The sequence below is a fragment of the Ipomoea nil genome, unplaced genomic scaffold (assembly GCF_001879475.1).
Source record: "Ipomoea nil cultivar Tokyo-kokei standard unplaced genomic scaffold, Asagao_1.1 scaffold0688, whole genome shotgun sequence".
NCBI classification, from domain to species: Eukaryota; Viridiplantae; Streptophyta; class Magnoliopsida; order Solanales; family Convolvulaceae; genus Ipomoea; species Ipomoea nil.
This window is the reverse complement of record NW_017617116.1, coordinates 7382999-7405021: the sequence shown is the minus strand read 5'-3', so window position 1 is coordinate 7405021 and position 22023 is coordinate 7382999. Positions and strand designations below refer to the sequence as shown.

Below are 22023 nucleotides of genomic sequence, written 5' to 3'. Positions count from 1 at the left end.
CGAGGTTCAAACCTTCATCTCTTCTCCCAAATACTACCCACTAAACCATTGAGCTAAGCCAGTGCGGGTTAAATAGGTAATTCTAAGTTTACAAATGCAAGATAATATAGTCAAGATTGATTATAATTGTCAATAAAATAATGAGTTAATTCCAGCAATGGTCCTCCCACTATTGCAATTTTCCAAAATTGGTCCTAGACTTTTAATTTGGACAAAAAAGACACTTGACTTTATTTGTTCCGGCAACGGTCGTTCCGTCAAATATAAGTTAAGGTGGTGTTAAGTAAAGGGGTAGTATAGTCATTTTCCTTATTTGCTTTCTTCTTTTGACCAACCCCCCCCCCCCCCCCCTTTTCTTTCCATTGCTCTTCAACTCTCCTCCATTGCATCCTCTTTCTGTTTTCACCCTCTGCATCTGCTACAATCATCTGTGTATGTCTATATCAAGAATTGAACCAGGCTGAGTGAGATTTTGGTCGTATTCTGAGAAAACAAAATGATGGTGGGAAAAGAAGATTTGGGGTTGAGTTTGAGCTTGAGCTTTCCGGAGATCAGTAGAAACTCTGCTTCTGCGACGCCATTACCGCACCTCAATAATCCCTTGCCCGCTCACCCTTCACCTCTCAATCTCTTCCACAAACCTCCCTGGGGACCTGAATCTTTCCCTTCCTCAGGTTTCAGATCTGCTCAAAATCTTACTTTTTATTTTTTTCTTGAAAATTTAAAAAGAAAACAAGGGAAAATTGTGACTTTTTCCCTGTCATTTTCTTGCTTTAAAGAGCCTGTATATATGTATTGTTTTGCTGATTTGAAATGGCGTAAAAGATCCCAACTTTGATTGGGTATTGAAAGAGAAAAGAGAAAGCTTTGCAGTGGATAAAAAGCTTAATAAGGTTTTGTGTATTTATGTGTAGATCGGAACTCGGAGACATGCAGGGCGGAAACTCGGACGTTGTTGAAAGGGATAGACGTGAACAGAGCGCCGGCGGCCACCGACGTGGAGGAGGAGGCCGGAGTGTCGTCGCCGAACAGCACGATTTCGAGCGTGAGCGGGAAGAGAGAATTAAATATAACGATGAACCCAGAAGAAAACTACGTGAAACGGGCGTGCTCCCGGGGCATCAGCGATGAGGAAGACGGCGAAACTTCTAGACAGAAGCTCCGCCTCACCAAAGATCAGTCCGTCGTTCTGGAAGAGAGCTTCAAAGAACACAACACTCTTAATCCCGTAAGCTCCCAAACATATACATATCCGGCAGCATTTTCGTCGTCTTCTCCAACTGGCCCGGCGTGTCCTTTTCGTACAAAGCCAGGGCATTCTCCAACCGGTTCGGCGTGTGCTCTTGCTTTCTTCAAGAATCCAACTTGAGTTCAATAGGTAAGAGTAAGATGGTGACAGAATCTCCATCCCCCACTCCACCAAAACCAAAATTGGTCTGATACGTATTTTCAAGAGGGAGAAGAAAGCAATTAAGGAAATGACTACACTACCCCTCTACTTAACGCCACTTTAACTGATATTTGACGGAAGGACCATTATTGGAACAAATTTGAAAGTCAAGTGTCTTTTTCGTCCAAATTAAAAGTTGAGGACTAATTTTGGAAAATCACAATAGTCGGAGGACCATTGCTGGAATTAACTCATAAAATAATTGTTAGGTATGGTTGAAACCAAATACGGGACATAAGGGAGAACAAATAAAAATTAGGACATAAAATATTAAATATATACTAATATTGTTTGAGGAGATTCCGACATTAGGATTTGTGGTTAAGTTCTATTAAGACTTTAATATTAGAATTAGATTAATGGTGTAGTTATAATTCTATATTAGACTTTAATATTAGAATTAGACTAACGGTGAATTAACGGAAAAGTTAAATGGATAATCATATAATTAAGGATAAATTAAAAAATCTTAAAAGAAAAAATTAAAACCTGAACAATATGAACCATTCATTTGATTTAATAATTTGGCGGTCACTTTTTCTACCCAATATTAATAATTAAATAAATTCGCTGGTCAAATACGCTAGTATAATCCGCTAACGTTAACCGCTAACTGCTGATTGTCAAACAAGGACATTGCGAGATAGTTCTCACTTCAATTTGTTGTGTGATTTGAATACTCTCGTTGTCACAAAATCTCTCAAGTAGTTAATATGGTTGACTTTATTAATTATATTTTTTTAATTTTTTCATGGTATTAATAAAATACTTGGTAAATAAATATATAGCATTATTTTGTATTATAACTTTGATATTTAATTAGAAAAATAGTGCACAAAAAAGATAATAGATAATGTAGTGAATATAATCAATTGATGAATTTGAAAGTAAAAATTTTTACATTTGAGAAAAATAAAGACAATATAACTAATGAAAATATTTCTTTTAATTAATTTATTGATAATTAATAATTTTTTGTCATTGAATAAAGACATTGTAAGCACAATGTAGCGAATATAATCAATTAATAAATTTGAATATAAAGAATTTTTATATTGAAGAAAAATAAAGACAATATAACTAATAAAATTATTTCTCTTATTTAATTTATTGATAATGAATAATAATTTTTTTTTTTTGAATAAAGGCATTGTGGACACATAATTCTAAATTAAAGAAATGCATATGTATTATTTTTTGTTGTAACTACTAAATTATTATTTATATAATTTATTAAGAGTAAAATAGAGTACTAATTATGCCAACTTTGATTGGGATGAGGTTCGAACCTAAGACTTTTTTTTTTTTTTTTTTTTTTATTGAAATCAATGAGTAAGTTAATGGTGAACTAACGGCAATTCTTAAAATTTTAACGGAATTAGTAACGGTGTGTGGGTATTTTAGGAAATTTTAGTGTAAAATTTAAATATGATCAATCTTTTAATCAATCTGAGCCATTCATTTGATTAAAATCTGTGACCGCCATTTTTTCTACTCATTATAGGCCTAACTCTCTTGGGCTCTTATTAGTATAGTATATATATATATATATATATATATATACATATATATATATATATATATATATATATATATATATATATATATATATATATATATATATATAATGTATTATTATGACATTTTCTTTTCACTTATTCAAATGACGCATCAAAGCCACAAGAGAAATGATTTGGAAGGGCAACGAGACGGAAAGTATACTCCTATCATTGTCTCCACGCCCCGTCCTCACCCTACTCGGGAAATAAAAAAAAAATTTCGTCTCGTCCTCACATGAAATTTTTAAGAACGGAAAATTCCCGCTCCTAATCATCATATATTCAAACTGCTAGTAGTTTAATACAAATTCTAATATTAAATTCATAATCCATACAACCAAACTCAAGGCCAGGGTAGGGTAAGGAGAGGTATCCGGTATCCCTGTCCTCGTTCTTCAAATTTTTGTCCCGCCCTTATCCCCTTTGGAGCAAGTTGGATCAAGGATCCCCGCAGGATAAGAGAAATTATCATCTTTAGATTGAAATGATTAGGTGTATTTGATATATCACCATCACATTATTATATATATATCTCTTTCATTCGTTTAATAACGTGCTACAATATAATATATATATATATATATATATATATATATATATATATATATATACACACATTCCTGCCCTTCGTGTGTGTGTGTAAAACGAGGGCATGGAAAGATATCTTATGTCCTCGTGCTCCGAATGTTGATCCCCGTCCCTATCCTCGTTAGAGCGGAGATCAAGAATCTCTGTGGCGTCAAAGAAATTGTACAAGTTTTGACATGTCATCTCTATAAATTATTAAGTATATTTGATATATTATCATTGTGTAGTTATATATCTCTTTTCATTTGTTTAATAACATGTGCTACCTTTACTTTTATTTATATTTGCACTCACGGGTGAGTTTAATCCAGATGAATTTTGACGGATCATTAAACACAGATGCTAAATTTGTATTGGAGTTTTGGTGCAGGTGGTGGTTGGCAAGACATTGTTCAATACATTCAAGCCACTAAGGACTTTCATTATCAACAACCTTGTTGAAGCAATCCGTATTTTAATCGTCATGGGCTTAATATAATGAACGGTTAGATTTTAATAACATTGCTTTCAAAATTGGTCTCTCATTCTACTAAACATAACAAATCACTTCATTATATTCAATTCCCATCCATCTTCCATTCTTTTCAAACTCCACTCAAACTTAGTCCACCCTTGTGGTAATAACATAAAGCTACCCAAATGTAATATGATATATACCTACTCAGAAATGGTATTTTAATTAGATTACTATTATGTCTGAATCGTGTCATAATGAAATTAAAGTAAAGTAGGTCGTGTTTTAAATTTGTAACATGCATAGTGTTATACATCATTGACTTCTCAATAACATTATTTCATCGTTCTAAAATCTCTGCTGGGACGTTTCTTTGATTTTTTGCTTTTTACCTATAGAATTTTGAACTTATTCCTAGGTTTCCATGGTATTGGAATCCAATTTTCATCAATACCACAAGATGATATTTTGAATTCTTACTATATATATACATTAGCTTATGGTTCTATTTGATAAAGATTTTAATTGTTAAAGAGCCAAATCTTTTACAACATGATAAGTTTCACTAAATTTTAATGTAATATGTTATTATTAGCTAATTTAATATGAGTTCTTTTTTAAATTAATTAATAACAATGCGTCACAACATCTTGTCAAATTTTTATTATCTCGTCATTATTAGTGCATATATGCAACTACAATATATGCGAATATTCCCTTTCTTCATATTGTCAACTCAAATATGATTGCCACGCTTTCTTGCGCCTTATGAGTGCACACATCGATCTCGCTATGTGCATGATTAAGTGAGTTTTACCAAAATAAAAATATAATTCATCAAAAAATATCACAACATAAAAGGGAACACAAAATTTTAATAGCTCTCAAATATACTGCTTTCAGCAATTATTATTATTATTATTATTATTATTATTATTATTATTATTATTATTATTATTATTATTATTTTGCTTATCCTGCCAAGCTCCTTGCAGACGAGAATGAACCTCTACACCACACGGTTCAAACTCCTTAAAAAGTTAAAATGCATTCTACTAATGCAAATGAATCCACATTAATTATTTTCTAATGTGCTACTTATGCTACTTAAAAACCTCCTCAAACTCCAATTTTCTCAAATCAATGTGTATACTTTGAAAATCATTTTCTCATTTGTCTATTATCCGTTTTGAGTGTATAATATATCAAATTAAACCTCACCTAGAATAACTTGAGTCCACTTTGAGGTACTCACCCTAAATGAGAGTAAATCCATTCAAAATATTACTTTAAACTGATCAGTCACTGCTGGAAATTATGGAATTTCCGATCACCTGAAAGTGATCTTAAATCAAGTCGAAAGCCTTGTTCCGACCGCTTTTGATATCCGGAAAAATCTTTGTTGCTATTTCCAACTACTTTTTGCTTTCGACTTGATTTAAAATCATTTTCAAGTGGTCGGAAATTCAATAATTTCCAACAGTGACCTAAAATGTCATTTAATTTTAAACCATTCTTTTTACCATATATGGTTGCCCTTAAGCCATGTTCCCGTTGTCCAACCATGATCTCGAACAGTGAAGTAGACAGACACATATATAGTTTTTAGTACTCTTGAAGAATTTGGTATGATGACTCACCTAACACTAAGCACTTGCGACGTTGAAGCTAAGTGGATCACTCGGAAAGTGGGACGACTTTGGGCAAAATGGAATTAACCCAATGGGATTGCCCAACTTTCAAACAACATCTTCATCACAATCTGTGCCCCCATCTTTTGTTTTCATCTCACTTTTATAACTCAAACTTTATCTCAAACTTTTATTTAACCGATCAGCTATAGATAACATATAGAATAATTTATCTTCTTGTAATTTTTTGCTGGCTAAGATTATAAGACAAGTTTCACTGAAAGGGCACATTCAATTACGATTACGGATTTTTATAAATCAAAAGAAAATAAGAGAATCTTTTTGTGTTGTTTGAATTGAAGAGAATGACACTTGCACAAAATGACAAAATGACAAAATGACATCCCAGAACTATTATTGTCTCACATTATTCTGTATTGATCTGATCGATTTTCATCATCTAGTTGCAATTGGAGGATGCCAATCTGTATAAATTTATCTATTTCGATCTTATAATTACACTCAATAATATACTTACCAATAATTGTCAGTTGCTTTTATTCCTTTTAATGGTGATTGTACATGTATGAGTATCTATCAATGGTGATAGCCCACAAAAAAAGTTCTATTTTCATCGTATTACTTAATTAAGAGTTTTTAATTTGCGTCAAAATTTTTAGTTCAGTAACAATTCTTTACATTCAAATCATGTCGGCTAACATATATACACATATATCTTCGACAACAGCCGTGTGAGGACAGATTATGTTAAAAGTGGGCATATTCTTTGTATGCACCAGCATTTGGCTCTATCTGCTAAATCATGTATTGAACCACCGTAATAGACATCATCTCAAATGCTCAGTCAGGTAGGAATGTAAGGGGAGTTGGAGATTCAACCTTTTGAGAGAAGAAACATACGCATATATACCTACACAAATTGAAATTTGAAAACCCTAAACCTCATCCACAAAATTTGGTGTTACGTTTCAACATGCTGATAAAATAAAAATAAAAATCTAACAAATTTATACTTGAATATAATATGTTCACAAACTTTTACCATCTCAAGCAACTGATTTTGCGTTATACCCAATTTATAACATGTTAAACCTGCATGTTTATACTAAATACAACATGACATTGGTAACGATTTAATAATCCTATACCTTATTAGTAAGTAATTATTCCAATTACTTATTTTTTAAGGTCTTTTTTTTTTTTTTTTCAACTTAACTCATATTTTTGTTCTCTTTTATTGCATAGGATGCTTGTATGGTATCTATCCATCTAATTAACAACCCCTAATTAATTGCATAATATTATTTTATCAGATGCAAAACAAAGCTCATGATATAATTATTATATTTTCATCATTATAAAGCTATTGCATCTACTTCCAACAATTCCATTGTACTCCACTATGGATAGACTATGAAATTATCATTTTTAGTTTGACTATTTCTTCATCAAAAACCAATATATTTTTCTGTCCTCAAATGGATGATTGCGCAATGACTTAAGATAATTATTATTCTGCAGCTATGAAGATTTATGGGATGATTACTTGAATATTTGATCAAAATTATGCTCCAATATATATAAGTATTGCCCCGGGAGGAGTGGAGGAGTATGTAGAACATGATTCTCATATCTGGAAGGTTATGAGTTTGATTATATTCTCGTCAACACCCTCTCGATCAAGTTTATTGTATAAAACACCCTCGCTTAGTGGCTACAAATCGTTATACAAATCAGCCAAATTGACGGGAATTTTTTATGGGAAAGCACGCAATTATTACCCAATAATTGTGCGCTATGGGTGAAGCTCGCCTTGTAACCCTAATTAGCAAAGGACTGCAAATGATAAATCAACTATCAAATCAACTCGGTTGAGGTTTTTCCCATTATTTTTACTATTTGTTATTTTATTTTTAAAAAAATGTCATCACCTTTTTTTCAAACATATGTGATTTTAATTTTGTCGGACTAATCCTTAGTCCACAGGACCCTGTCCCTAGAGCCACTGCAGAGATAAATAGCGAGACAGCAATCAGCCCATTGGTTAGATCATATTCTTCATGTGCAATCATCACCCTTTTTATATATAGTAATCGTCATTTTTATGTATAGTAATGCTTAGAGAAAGCGTGTGGGTTAGGTGCATTCTAATGAGATGGGATCCATGCAACTTAATTGATAGTTTAAATGCATTTTATGAGACTAATTACTTTAATTAATAATCTTTACGTACGGGTAACTAGTTTTGTTTTTAAGTAGTATTAATAATTTGATTTCGATTTCACCTACATTCATGAATGTAAGTTGTCTACATGCATGGTACTTCCGATCCCTCCTAGTACATGTTTAGCTAACAAATAATAATATTGATTCACCTGTTAGGTACTTTTTTATTTAATGATATGATGGCTACTTTAAATTAAAGTACTCGTGATCACGAAAGAGATAGTCGAATCGATTAATCATAATTATGGTATTAGAATGTCACGAATTCAATTTTTGTCAACACCATTTCGATTAATTTTTCTAGTATATATGAGTTTGCGATCTATTACACAAAAATGATATTCCAAGAATTACATAGTAACATAAAATTTATCATTAATATAGAAATATATGAGTATACAGTATACTATAATGAATTAATTACTTAGAAAAAATATTTCTTTTTAAAATTCTTTTGGGGGAGTTTTCTTTTTTTTTTTTTTTTTCTTTTTTTTCTTTGGGGGGGGGGGGGGGGGGGGGTGGGATAACTGTAAGCCACTTGGAAATTTTTAAATTGTGTAGATGATTTCTGCAACTATATTTGACCATTTTCAAAATTTGAAGTTATGCATTATCACATCATACAGTAGGTTCACTATTTAACAACTTGTTGAAAATTTAAATTCACTATATATAGTTATTTATGAACTACGTAAAATCAATAATGTTTCATAGGTTCTGACATTTCCCTACGACTATGGTTTTATACATTTTCTGACAAAACCTCAATTATCATAAAAATCCAAAAACAAAATGCAAAATGACAATTTCACTCACAAAACATATTTTATCTATTATTTGATTCACAAGAAAATTAAAGTGTGAATTACTACTGTATCCGGTGCAACTAAAACAATCTAAAAATAAATATTAAAAGTGATTGCCTTTACAATACGTCAATACCCGATGCAAATCTAAATTTTTTCCTATTCACTTTGAAATTGTACCGATTACTGAAATACTGATGTCTGATAAGCACTATATACAATTGTCATTGATTCATATTTTAAGAAATTTCTATTACTCCGTATTATTTAAAATATGTATGGCCATATAGACATATACTACATCGTAACAAAATCGGTAGTACTCAACAAAAAAATAATTCTTATTATTATTTAAAGAATAAAAAATATTGAAGTTCTTGCCATCATCCCATTAAATAAAGCAAAAAGAATACTTTATACAAACTAGCTTACTTTTTCAAAGTTTGTCCTTGACCTTAGCTTGCCCACATAGATCTCTATAATGTACCCACAAATTGAATAAAATACATATAGTGGTAGATATCTAAAGGGAAGTCACATGTTTTTCAAAATCATAGGTTAGGAATCAAAGACTTAATGTGGTATGTCTGCCTAATATATATATATATATATATATATATATATATATATATAGTCTTTGCAACGTGTCCTTTTAGTTTGTTTGGTTGCATTTGTTGTCGTTGGTAGTGTTCAACTGCTCATCAGGCAGTGCCCTCTGCCTACTGCCCATTTACTCTCACTCCCAGTGTGCCACTCAAGAAAAGTCATGGTTTGAACCAATACAAAAGTTTACTATTAACCGGCTGAAACTAAGAAGGTTAATAAATCACTTTCATTAAAAGTTGATTTAGGCTATTCATAATTGATCGACTCAAATAATGTGAATAATCTGACCAACTTGATTAACTTGCCATGCCAGTAAACTGTTTGGGTAAACCTAGGTTGCTTATAGCTGACCGAGTCAAACTAAGAAAGCTAATAGGAGTTTTTCTTGGAAGTTAAATTTGTAACTTTGTGATTACCAAGTTAATAGCCTAACTAACTTGACGGGTTGTTTACACCAGTAACCCAACCTAGATTATCCATAATGACCGACTCAAACTAAGAAGGGTAATAAACTGCTCATAGTGTAAGTTTAACTTATAACATGGTTACCATGTCAATAGTCTAATGAACTTGACTAGGGTTATACCTGCTCTAAATTGAGTTTAAGTCAAACCAATGAGACAAATAAGCTGGTCCGGCTAAGAATTAAATTTATAAGTTTGTGATTATCAATTTAACAGTATGATTAATTTGAAAAGAAAAACATATAACAAATTTTCTGAAATTGGATCTATGGAAATGCAAGGCTGTTCTGTCCCACCTGTAACTTTAACAGTAAACTCTGACATATATATGGTGTGGATGGATATTCTAAACATGATTATACCATTTCATTTTTCCCAGTCGTGGCTTACGGCATCATTAGGCCTAACCTTAACCCCAGTTTTAGTGAATAATCATTTCCATTTTTCTTCCTTTTCTGTCTACATCTTCTCCCAGTTTGGCTGCTGCTTCTTCTAGAATCTGCAAGAAATGTTTTTTCATCGTTTGTTGTTGAAAGCCTTTAAGAAGAGTTGTTTTTAGTTGCAGACGAAGTTGATGTGGTGGGGTTCTTTCTTCCATGTGCAAGTTGGTAAAGTTATCTTTTTTTTTTTTTTTTTTCTTCTTCTTCTTCTTCTTCTTCTCATTTTCGTTATTTTTAATGTATAAAATTGACTTTTTGGGTGGTGAAATGGTCCTCTCTTATGCTTTTATTCTTGAAACTGACCAGCACTATGCTGTCTTTATTGGGTTCCAGTTGCTTGTGAAGGAGAGGAGAAGCAGAGGCTGCTATTTGGGTCAAGAAATTGAAGTGGGCACTGCAGTTTTCAATAAAATTTTTTAGGTGAGCAGAGATTTGAAATTAATAGACACTTTCTTGACTGTTTTCATCTTTCTGTAATTCTGGGCATCTAAAAGTTGCAGTTTTTATACAGATTGCATATCCTGCTTGTTTGCTTGTTTAACAGCTCCCATCATAGATTATTGGAGTGCATATGTGTATGTATATATATATGTATATGTGTGTGGGTATATTATGCAAACTTTTCAGAACTGTTCTTTCTTTTGGCTAGATGTTAGAAATATCATGTTGATAATGAAAATTGCTAGTTTCTTGATGGTTTAGAGTTTTGCTGAGTTTAAGGGTTTAGGTTCCATTGCTGTAAGAGAAGCCTTTCTGGAAATAGAAACTCCTTTCAGGTCAATACAGTAGAAAAGTTTTATGTTTTTTCGATTCGTTCCTTTGCATTTGTACAAATCACCATGAAATCGGGGATTTGATAAGTTAGAACTAATGTTGTGTTTAGCTCGTATCTCTCTCTGTGTATCTCTTTGTGGTGTCTCGATGGATAACTTCAAATGTTTTCTGCTTCAATAGATTTCTTGCCTTGCTTCAAATGTTTGCTGCTCTCTTGGAGGTATAATATGGAAAGTAAAAAAGAGGTGACAGAAGATTCGATGAAATTCATGGACGATAGCTTAGAATCGACAGAAGAAAATGGTTTGTCAGATGTGCTAATTAAAAGGTTAGAGCCACACCATCTTCTTGTTCTAAACACATCCCGTTCCTGCTCTGTTGAATTCGGTGATCAGAAATTGTTCCTCCATGGCCTAGATAAGAAGCTTCCGAGGCATATAATAAGTTTCGACGAAAGACACTTAATCCGTTGCCTTAAATTGATAAACGAGCATGTCTCTGGAGTATCATTAGGCAGTTTTTCGTCAAAAATGGGAATTTTATCTCACAACTTGAATTCCCAAGGTAATAGCAATATGATTGGTTTGGTGGCTGGGGCCGAAAATATTGTCCTTAACTCTATAGGGGACGGGATCGTTGGTGCAATTACCCATAGCAAGAGTATGGTGAACATCCTAAAAAGCCCGTTACTTGTCAAACTGGGCAGCTTGGATTTCGATGTTAACTCGGGGAAGACAAATTTACTTGACATTTCTGATTCCCCGAGCTATCTTGGTGATTTTAATACCAGTTCATCTCAGAATCTGCAGTTTGAGAGGACAGTTGGGTATAAGTATAATGGATACCAATCCATACCCGAGCAAAGAAGTCTTGTTCCAATTTCAAGTACAAACTCTACCAGTTCAGATCAATCGTCTTCTGAAACGACTGCTATTTCTCAAGGAATGCTCCAAATCACGTGGAAAAACGGTTTACCACACTATGTTTTCTCGACAGATGGAAAGGACGAGGTATATGTAGCTGACTTGCTTAAGGTTAACTCGACCGAGGATAAGTTTTTGGATTATGTTTACATATTTCATTCGGGATCGAGTATTGTGGGTAGAATGACAGTGTCTAATTCGTGTACACTCGATTCGAATAAGTCACAGATTCTGGAGAGGCAATTTGTGCTGTACGGTTGTGGTGATGGGTTCGTGGATGATACCCAAACCTCGAGTCACGCTCTGAGAAAGAACAAAAGACTAGCGAAGAGAGTGGCGGATGTGTTTAGGACGGTCCATATGTATAAGCAGAGAAGCGTGTACAAGTTTAGTGGAGCAAACGCAATTCACGAGGAAAATCCCGGGATGGAATCCGATTCGGGTATTGCTAGTGATGCAGAAACTGTATTTATCCCTAATCTCGAGTTGGCTGCGGTGGTTGTGAGAGATCATGTGTACAATAGCCCGAAGAAAGCAGAAACCGGAGGGTGGGGGTTGAAGTTTCTCAAGAAATCCAGGACGGGGCAGAAAAACGCGAGCTTAGAGGCCTCGATACACTCCGAATGTCCTTCTTTTAGTAGCGGTGAGTGCTCAACGAGCATGGATGTCGTAGTGCCGGCTGGTTTTCATGGCGGGCCGAGAACCAGAAATGGCGGTCCTTCTAGCCTACTCGAGAGGTGGAGTTCTGGAGGGCATTGTGAGTGTGGAGGCTGGGACGTCGGGTGCCCACTAACTGTTCTCAACACTCGACCAAACAAAACCGACGCTTTCTCAGAAACACGCCTATCTGAAGATTGCAAAACTATTGATCTTTTTATACAGGTCAGTAAATCATCTCGCCTTTTTATATCCCCGTTTCAAATTTAGCTGTTAGCTGATTGAGTTAATTAGAAGGTATAATTAGTTGATAACATTAACTGATTGTAGAAATGTGTTTGGTAAATTAGCTGTTAGTTGATGACTGTTTGATATAATTTTTTTTTCTCAAAAAACTAATTGAAAAAGTTGCTTTGAGCAACTTTTTGAATTTTAGCATTTTGGAGTTACAAAAAGCTAATTAACTAAACATTTCTATTGATTCTTTTAACCAAGTCAAACAGCTAATAGTGATCAAATAAGCCAAAATTGGCCTATAGGCCAACTATTTTACCAAACGGACCAAAATAATCCCCTAAATTTTGATTCTTGCAGGGCTCCCGGGAAAGTGTACCGATCATGAAAATGGCAAACATTCATGATGGTTTATACTATATTCATTTCCAATCAACCCTGTTGTCTCTGCAGGCTTTTGCCATCGCTACTGCTATCATCCATAGCCGTAGTCCTATCCTTCGATCCAAATTGTACAGGAAGTGAAGTGACAGCATTAAAGAACTCCGATACTTCTGCTACATCCCAGTTTTCGCCAAAGTTTAGATGAATTTGCAGCTCTTTATCCCCCGATTACACGACAAAAGTAGCCATGTCACATGATCCTAGTGTTCATAGCGTTTTCTTGCTCAAAAGTTACATCGTTTCGCGACCACTGAAAACTACAGAGTAATAGGGCAGTGTTAGCTTCTGTTGATGGTTTACATGACAAAAAACTACCATTATTAGCTTTGTGCTTCGCGAAATACGCGAGTACTTAACCATGTTTTTTTTTTTTGGTTTTTTTGGAGCAATTGATGAATTGATAGGGTATTCAAAATCCATGTAAAACTTATGTAATGTGTAAAGGAGCATTTGAAGTTTTTAACTTTGCCTAGCTGGCTGCAGGCAATATGTTGTATAGCATAATATGTGGATAGGAACTCCAGGCGGAGATTTGCCTTTCTTGCATACAAAAGGTGAAATTTTCTTGCTCCCGGGCCCCACATTCTGAGCCGACGGGATAGTGGAGGAGATTTGCCTTTCAGTTGTGTATGTTGTTCAAGCTAAGTGTTTTGTGTTAAAGAATTGCAGCTGATAATTGTTGTGTGTTTTTGTGTCACATTTTACTTCATTTATAAGTTGACAAAAATGCACAAGAGTCAAATTAACATTTTTTAAAATTTATTTGTTATTTAAAATCACAAATTTATGTAGGTAAACAATGTGTATAGGAACAAACTTTAATAGTTTATGTTAACTATTAGTTAATACTTGATTATTAGCAAAATGCTTTTTAAAACAAGATGATCATTGAACAGTTTTTTTTTTTTTAAATTTTAGTAGTTGTAGCAATAAGTTATTATAAAAAAGTTATTTAATCAAACACTTATATTAACTGTTTAACAAAATCAAACAGTTAATAGTGGTCAAAATAAAAAATATGTTACCAAACAAGATCAGTATAATCAAACAATTATGACAACTTATATTGGTGCTATTTTAGACGTGAGATAATTAACTTGCCACTCACAAACATAGTCGAGATGAATGGCATATTTTTCAACCGTGTGAGCATGCGCAAATTATATCGTAAATTAAGGTCCATCATATACATTGTGGACCATAATCGAGATTATGTATATACAATTGGGCCGATAATTCATAGATAAGAGACCTAAAGTAAAATAAACTCTATAAATATATGAATCCCACTCATTAAAATATCTTGTATTACAAGTTACAACATCTCTCCACTTCTCCAACTTTCCAACTTCTCCATTTTTGTAAAGTTCCTTCATTTACCAGGAAATCTTGCCATCAAAACTCCAAAGAAGAGGTAATCTAACAACAAATTCAACTTTGATCTCCAAAATCTTTTACATATAATGCTTGGAACTCTACAAAATCAAACGTGCACATCCAAAACCCTAACGACCATTCAAGGGTTTTGTGCATGCTATTTGATGGCCCCCACCGCGCACCATTGTGCTTATTGGAGTGTACAGTAACCCGTTTCCAACAATATTTTGTTTTATTATTATTATTATTTTTTTTTTTCCAGTTTTTGTTGTAGTGATGCATCTGTATTTTGAAATGCTTGAGCTTCTTTTTTCTTAAAAAAAATCATAATTTTATCTTATGCTTAAGGTTGTGTTTCTGATCATTTTATGTGGGCTGTATAAGTGTTCATTCAAGTAAACAAGTTATATTTTCCAATGTAACATGTTGATCGGAGCTGGTTGTTCTATGTCCAAAGCTCATTTTTTTTTAATGGATGGTACGAGAAAGTAAATGGATATTTGCATAATGTTTTCTACAATCTGATGTGACATAATGTTATCATAATGTGATTAACTTGGTGGAGTTGACAAACTTAAAACCGCATAAGATAGATATAAGATTTGGTATAAGTAACATTTTCTGCACGGAAGAACTATTGATGTTTTGTTACCTTTACTTTGAAATCTGGTTATTTGTTTTGAAGTTAGAATCTTGATTTACTAATCATGCTAAACTCCCCTGTGCTTTAAGATTGGTTAAGTTTTGGAGTTTGATCTTACAATTTCTAGTGATTTTTGAACTTGACTTTAAGACATACAATAATGCTTGGACACTGTTTTGCCATCTTAGGGACAAAGTTACAGTTAGTCTTCCAAGATTGGCAAACATTCAAAATGGCGCCAAATAATAGATGGAAGTTTGCTAGGGCGTACAAGGCAATGAAGGCACTTGGTTATTCTACAGAAATAGTGAAACCAATACTCAAGAACCTATTGGATGCATATGACAAAAACTGGGATCATATTGAAGATAACAATTATGCTGTTCTTGTTGAGGCGATTTTAGATGACGACGAGCAAAAGGTATACTTGTGTATACTTTGAAATTTCATAAAAGATTTTCAGAACAGATTTTGTATGTTTTTGCAAAACATTCCGTGCAACTTCACTTTCTTCAGCTCTGCAGTTAATGTGAACTGGTATAATCATATATGTATTTTGAACTCAGTTGATGGACCAATTCTTCACCATATCTCATGTGCTGTTGCAGAATTGATCTGATGAACATTGACATTGTTGTTTCTTGAACAGAAGGATGACCAACTACTGACTTCCTGGCTTGAAGATGAATCTGATGAAAATGATGACCGCCCAATGAAGCGATCTAGACCGACTCATGGAAGTAGTAATTCTTCACCTGCTCATATATACCCTGATTCAATACAGAGTGAAACAACTGCTGGTTTGCTGTATACACAGAAGAACAGCCATGATAGGTCTTATACGACTCAAGGGAATGATGAACTTGCAATGCAGGTTCTTCCTCCACAAACAATGTGTAAATTCAGAGAAAAGAGAGAGAGTTCCCCAAAACCGTCCATCATAGATATTGAAGTGCTGTCGGATAGTGAAAGTGATCAAAATGATTCTGTGTCCTTTCAAAAATCATGTTTGATTAGTACTGAAGGAACATCACCTCCATTTTTGGCTATGACTAAAAGAAGATTAACATACGAAAGCACTCCTGCTCCCTTATTAGAAAATCCAAATGTTGTGTGCAGTTCTGATGTTTCTTCCAACACAAATGCTCTTGATAAATTTATTTCTGGTGCCATGGTACCTGTAAATGAGCCATTTCCTGATGACCAGCCAGGTTCTCAGTTTCCTCTAGCTGTAGTCTTTCCATATATTTTCTCTAGGAATGAATAAAATGTCATCTTAGATCCCTTTATTTCCATCCTGAAAATACAATAGGTTGATGAGTTTACTTTATTTTTCTGGCAGAGTATCTCTTTTTGTTAACTGTTAGTAGTGAGGGTTGATATGTGAATAGGCTAGGAAAGTGAAATGCATAATTCTTGTTAAGGAGTAGCTGTGACTTTCATGTCAGAAAGTATCCCCCTATTGGACAAATTCTGGTTTCATGGTTCCATATTTTGTAAAGCTTCACTAGTTAGCATTTTGTTTTTGTGCAGCATGATAGTACATAGATAAATTTAAGAAGCACATTAGAACATTGGTATTTTTGCCTTGTGAGTTTTATTAGAAGGAAAGTGAAATGCATAATTCTTGTTTTCTTATACTGGATGATGTTAACCTTTGGAATGCAATCTCTCTTGTTATTATAATTCTTTCGTCTACTTCTTCCTCTTTTCATTATTTGAAGAATTTTTAGATAGATTTAGATATTTCATATGGAGTATTGTTCTTTTGATCTGACTTTACTTCTCTTTTTATATCAAAATTCATTCCTATTTGAATATGAATCTGTGTGTATATATATAACTTGCTTCACCATGAAAAAGTTACTGATATTAGTTTAATTTCACTGTTGTATACTTGTCTTTGTTGCCTGAGTGATTTTGCATACTGTATTCAGCAATACATAGCACTATCTTTTACTCTTTTTTTTTTTTTTTTTTTTTTTTTTTTTTTTTTTTTTTTTTTCACTCAAGTGTTTATTGCTTTTCTTAAAAAAATGGTTCTGTGCTATCACTCCGAGCAAGACAGACATTACATTTTGGCATTCTTTCTATTTAATCAAACAATGAATTTTCAATTCTAACATTTCTAGCAATTGCCATGCACATTTATGAGTACATCCTCTGATGACTTGCAGGTGAATTTCTACATTCTGGAACTTCAACTACAGAGGAAAAATGCTTAGAATTATCTGAACCAATTCTTTTGGGCATGGCGGAAAAGGGTAAGTTTTTCTCATCCATTTCTTTGCAATTTACACTTGTGATCCCAAATTTGGCTTCATCCAGCATTCCATCAGCCTTAACAATTTATATAGTTGCCTGCTTTCTTTATTTCCTGAGAGTGTTGCCCCACTAAAGAGTATTTCCTGATATGCATTGATTTATAGTTTTATACAATACATGATTCACATGAAAGTGGATTGGAGTATAAAGCTTCCTTCTGAATGTTGTTGTTTTCCTTTTTCATTTAATTTGTCAAGATTAAGATGGGGCATTATTTTCTGCTTCAATGATCATTTCTCCCCAGCTCCCCAACCCAAAATTAAATTTTATCAGTGAGAAATTTTGAGCTTGTTGTAATGGGTTCTAGCTTGAAATCATCCTCTAAAGAACAAGGTAAATGTGTGCATATCTTCCTTCCCTGTACCAGCATGATGCACTATCCTTGCACACTGGTCTGATCTTTAAAGTTAGATTAGTAATCAATTGTTATCTACCGTAATTGTTGAAATCTTCATCTTTTACGTGAAGATGGATCTTCAAATGGAATTGGAGGACATTTTTTGGAGTTCCCAGGCTCTGAAGATTTGTATATAGAGGGGAAACAAAATGGGCCATCAGATTCATCACAGCTGGATATTGCTTCCACTCTCAAAGGGGAAGTGAAAATTTCTTTGATCTACAAACCTTCTTCACAATCAGATTTTTGTGCTCCAAGTTTAGATACTGTGGTGCAAAGGGTGGAAGAAAACTATGTTAAATCATATGGAATTACTCAACCTGGATTCTCATTGCTGAAGCTGATGGAAGATGTGTGTGAGGACTTTCTTGCAGCTGGGACCATTTCTAATGGGAAAACAAGATCTTTACATGCACAGTCAACTACTATTGTCCCGGTTAAACATAATCAGGAAGCCATCAGGTTTGGGTGTGCAGATCATCAACCCATGTTTTGCATTGCATCGGAGTATTTTAATGGGACAGCCATATTTCGTAACCTTATCAAAGTCCAACCTCAAATTCCGATAGTTCCACGCTCAAACATGTTGGAAACTATTTGTATCATGAGACATATCAATTGTAAAAGAAGTCAAGGTGCTGAGGAGCACAGCAAAAGGAAGTCTCCTGAAATTCTTGGATCCTCAACTACATCCAGCGGCAGTATGGTTGTTTGTGAGCAACAATCTTCACGTAAGCCTTTTTACTATGTTGAAGACATTACTAAAGGTGAAGAAGAGCTGAAAATTTCTTTGGTAAATGAATTCAGCAATGACCGTCCACCTCCATTCATGTACATTCCTACCAACACTGTTTTCCGAGACGCACGCATCAAATTTCTTCTTGCTCGTATATCAGATGACAACTGTTGCTCATTTTGTGCTGGGGATTGCTTGTCCCAAAAAATACCCTGTGCTTGTGCCGGTGAAACATGTGGTGAATTTGCTTACACAACAGAGTGCTTAGTTAAGGAAAAGTTTCTTGAAAGTTGCATCTCAATGAATAGTGAACCTCAAAAGCATCATCAGTTTTATTGTCAAGACTGCCCACTTGAAAGGTCAAACGATAAAAGCTTGCCTGCAAAATGCAAGGGTCACCTTATAAGGAACTTTATTAAAGAGTGCTGGCATAAATGTGGTTGCAGTAAAAAATGTGGAAATCGCGTTGTTCAGCGAGGCATAACTGTGAAATTGCAGGTGAGAATCCGTTCCTTGTATCCTACTTGCAAATTAAAACATCTTAACTGTACTTATGATCTTATTGTGTAACCTGCTTTTTTCACATGTACAAGGTTTTTATGACTCCTGATGGAAAAGGATGGGGGGTGAGAACACTTGAGGACTTACCCAAAGGTGCTTTTGTTTGTGAGTACGTGGGAGAGATCGTAACCAACACGGAACTATTTGAGCGAAATATGCACAATGCTAATGAGAAGCACACCTATCCCGTGTTGCTAGATGCTGACTGGAGTTCTGAAAGAGTGTTAAAGGATGAAGAAGCACTCTGTTTGGATGCTACACACTATGGAAATGTTGCAAGATTCATTAATCACAGGTTATTTATCTATTGCCCATGTTTGTTCTGATAATCGTATAAATGTCTACTAATGGCTATTGTGAAGACATTATAGGTCTATTTGAAAGTAAGCTATTCTTATCCTCATGACATGGTGCAAAGACCATGATCAAATGAAGTTTTCTTCTGCAACCTTTCTTTCTCTCCTCCATGAATGTAGTATTATATCTGTTTATACATGGTATAGATTTTGATGGTTGGTCTCTGTCTTGCATTTTGTCTCTCAGTGTTCTGTGAACTATATTAATTTTCTTTTCTTCTCTATTGCCAACTGAAATTTACTCGTTTATATGTTCACTTGACTAGATGTTTTGATGCCAACTTGGTTGAGATACCTGTGGAAATAGAGACTCCAGATCATCACTACTACCATGTATGCATTTTATTAATTTCCCAGTAGAAGCACTTTTGACCTGTTAATCCATTATGCCGAGTCTTGATAAAACTGACATTCCTCGTCGTCTGGAATTTACTGCAGCTCGCCTTCTTTACAACTAGGAATGTTAATGCTATGGAAGAGTTATCTTGGGTAAACATACTATCTGTTATTAATGTTTTTTCATGTTACGAAGAGCATGGACAGTAAGGAATGTTCATATGATTACTTATATTTCTGTATCTTATGATTTAATGTGTGCTTGAATCGAACAATCTTCACTCTGAAACTTAACGCGCTCTTAATTCTTTTAGGACTATGGTATAGATTTTGGTGATCGCAGTCACCCTGTGAAGGCCTTCAAGTGCCATTGTGGTAGCAAACTATGCAGAGATGTGAAACGTAAGAAGAGTGAGTACTAACATGCACCCTGCTAACTACCCGTGTTGTATACATACATACCATATAATCTCGGGGTTTATGTTACCAATAATACCTTGTACAACCCAAAAAACAGACATAGTTGTACCCGATACAAAAGGCACCAATGTCGATCAGCATGGTAGACTTTCCGTTCAATATTTTGATTAATTAATATATGTTATTCTGTAATGCAGGAGGAAGAAGTAGATATTGATGATTCCCTAGTTCATGTTAATAGAGCAGATGAAAGCAGCAGCTATTGCCTCAGTTTAAGAATGTTTTTTTGCAGACATGGATGTGAACATTACTCCATTTGTAAAGGCTAAAAACACTAGGAAGCCTACTTTTGTTCCACAAGTATACTATATGACACAACAGTTTATCAGTCATTTTGTTGACCTAATCTTGGAAGTAGATGAAAGTGGTACATCTTCTAGATTATGAAATAGGAAGTCCCTATGGAATACATACATATATGTGGGTCTGAAGTCTTTAAAGCTTTAATACATTCTTTGAAGAGTATTCTGACCATTTTGTAAATGGAGAAAATATGGAATTTCCTCTCATGCAAGGAACCCAAGCTTCTCCCCATTCTTCTTCGCCAGTCGAATCAATCCTTGCCGCTGCTTTGAATCTGCTCCAATTGTCTTGCAGAACTCTGTGATCACCTGAAAATTTCAAAAGTTTACAAATTCAATTCCACTAAACACAGTTTATTCACTTTCTTAATTTGAGTCAGTTATAGACAACATAGGCTGATTGTCTTTTTCCGGCTAGGTCACACATCAGGTTACAAGTTCAATTTCCAGAAAGCGTGATCTATAGACTCTTAGTTTGAGTCGGTCAGTTATGAGTAACCTAAGCTAATTGCGTTTTACTGGCTAGAATTCAATACACACCATCGAATTGTGGCTACGGGTGAAGGGATAGTACCTGTGAGTGTAAAGCAATGGCTTTTCCTCTGAGCTGGTTGAACGTTTTCTTCCCAATGATGTTCCTTGCGACAACAACAAGAGGAGCAAAGATCCCTTTCCCTTCATTAACATTCTTCATCATAGGCTGCGCCCGGACCGGCCTTGACACACGGACAAACGCCGGCATTTTCCGGGCAAGCGCCGCGTAGTCTTCGCCGCCCACGGCAGCGGAGAACCCCCCTTTGAAGGCCGTGGCGGCACAGATGGAAGTGGCAGCCATGGAAGTAGCTAGCTAGCTTCTTCTTCTTCTTCTGGACCAAGCTTCTGGGCACTGTACGTTCTTGAATGAATGAATGAACGAACGATGAAGGGGGGATGTGATATTTCCTTAGATTTTGTGCTGTGGATTCTGTGGTGTAATTCTTGGAGCCACAACAATAGGCACAATAATAGCCACATAATCCTATGAACTTCAGATTCTCAATGCTCCACCTGGCTCCCAATCCCATTAAGTGAGTTTGGAGAAGTCTATGATAGATGTTCTTTTCATCATGTGGGGCCTCTTTGATTCTGGACCGTCTGATTCTCGCTGCTGCAACTATAGCCTTTGGATTTGAGCAGTGCTGGACGGTGGGAAATTCTTGAGGACTGCTTTGCTTTGACCATAATTGTGCTGTT

General features: G+C 34.6%; 4 protein-coding genes across 5 annotated transcripts; 3 read left to right on the top strand and 1 right to left on the bottom strand.

The window, feature by feature from the left end:
• Window positions 1-423: 423 nt before the first annotated feature.
• On the top strand, window positions 424-1369 carry LOC109175473 (homeobox-leucine zipper protein HAT4-like). The gene is made up of 2 exons (XM_019324732.1): window positions 424-674; window positions 915-1369. The coding sequence occupies exons 1-2, from the start codon at window positions 497-499 to the stop codon at window positions 1367-1369; spliced, it is 633 nt and encodes a 210-aa protein (XP_019180277.1). The 5' UTR covers window positions 424-496.
• An 8793-nt stretch (window positions 1370-10162) lies between these two features.
• Window positions 10163-13740, top strand: LOC109175677. 2 transcript variants are annotated; one of them, XM_019324998.1, is made up of 4 exons: window positions 10163-10409; window positions 10579-10665; window positions 11200-12824; window positions 13194-13740. In XM_019324998.1, exons 3-4 carry the CDS (start codon window positions 11247-11249, stop codon window positions 13356-13358), a joined length of 1743 nt encoding a protein of 580 aa, XP_019180543.1. In that variant the 5' UTR covers window positions 10163-10409; window positions 10579-10665; window positions 11200-11246; the 3' UTR covers window positions 13359-13740. The 2 variants fall into 2 exon arrangements, with proteins under 2 accessions (XP_019180543.1, XP_019180542.1); XM_019324997.1 differs by having other exon boundaries at window positions 10163-10413.
• Window positions 13741-14611: 871 nt separating this feature from the next.
• LOC109175285 (probable inactive histone-lysine N-methyltransferase SUVR2) lies at window positions 14612-20766 on the top strand. Its single transcript, XM_019324524.1, has 10 exons — window positions 14612-14691; window positions 15486-15718; window positions 15947-16508; window positions 17475-17561; window positions 18091-19253; window positions 19349-19611; window positions 19939-20005; window positions 20111-20161; window positions 20323-20419; window positions 20626-20766. Exons 2-10 carry the CDS (start codon window positions 15530-15532, stop codon window positions 20643-20645), a joined length of 2499 nt encoding a protein of 832 aa, XP_019180069.1. The 5' UTR covers window positions 14612-14691; window positions 15486-15529; the 3' UTR covers window positions 20646-20766.
• LOC109175286 (protein PROTON GRADIENT REGULATION 5, chloroplastic) lies at window positions 20726-21796 on the bottom strand. Its single transcript, XM_019324525.1, has 2 exons — window positions 21365-21796; window positions 20726-21099 (listed from the first exon to the last, which is right to left on the bottom strand). Exons 1-2 carry the CDS (start codon window positions 21623-21625, stop codon window positions 20995-20997), a joined length of 366 nt encoding a protein of 121 aa, XP_019180070.1. The 5' UTR covers window positions 21626-21796; the 3' UTR covers window positions 20726-20994.
• Between the last annotated feature and the right edge of the window lie 227 nt (window positions 21797-22023).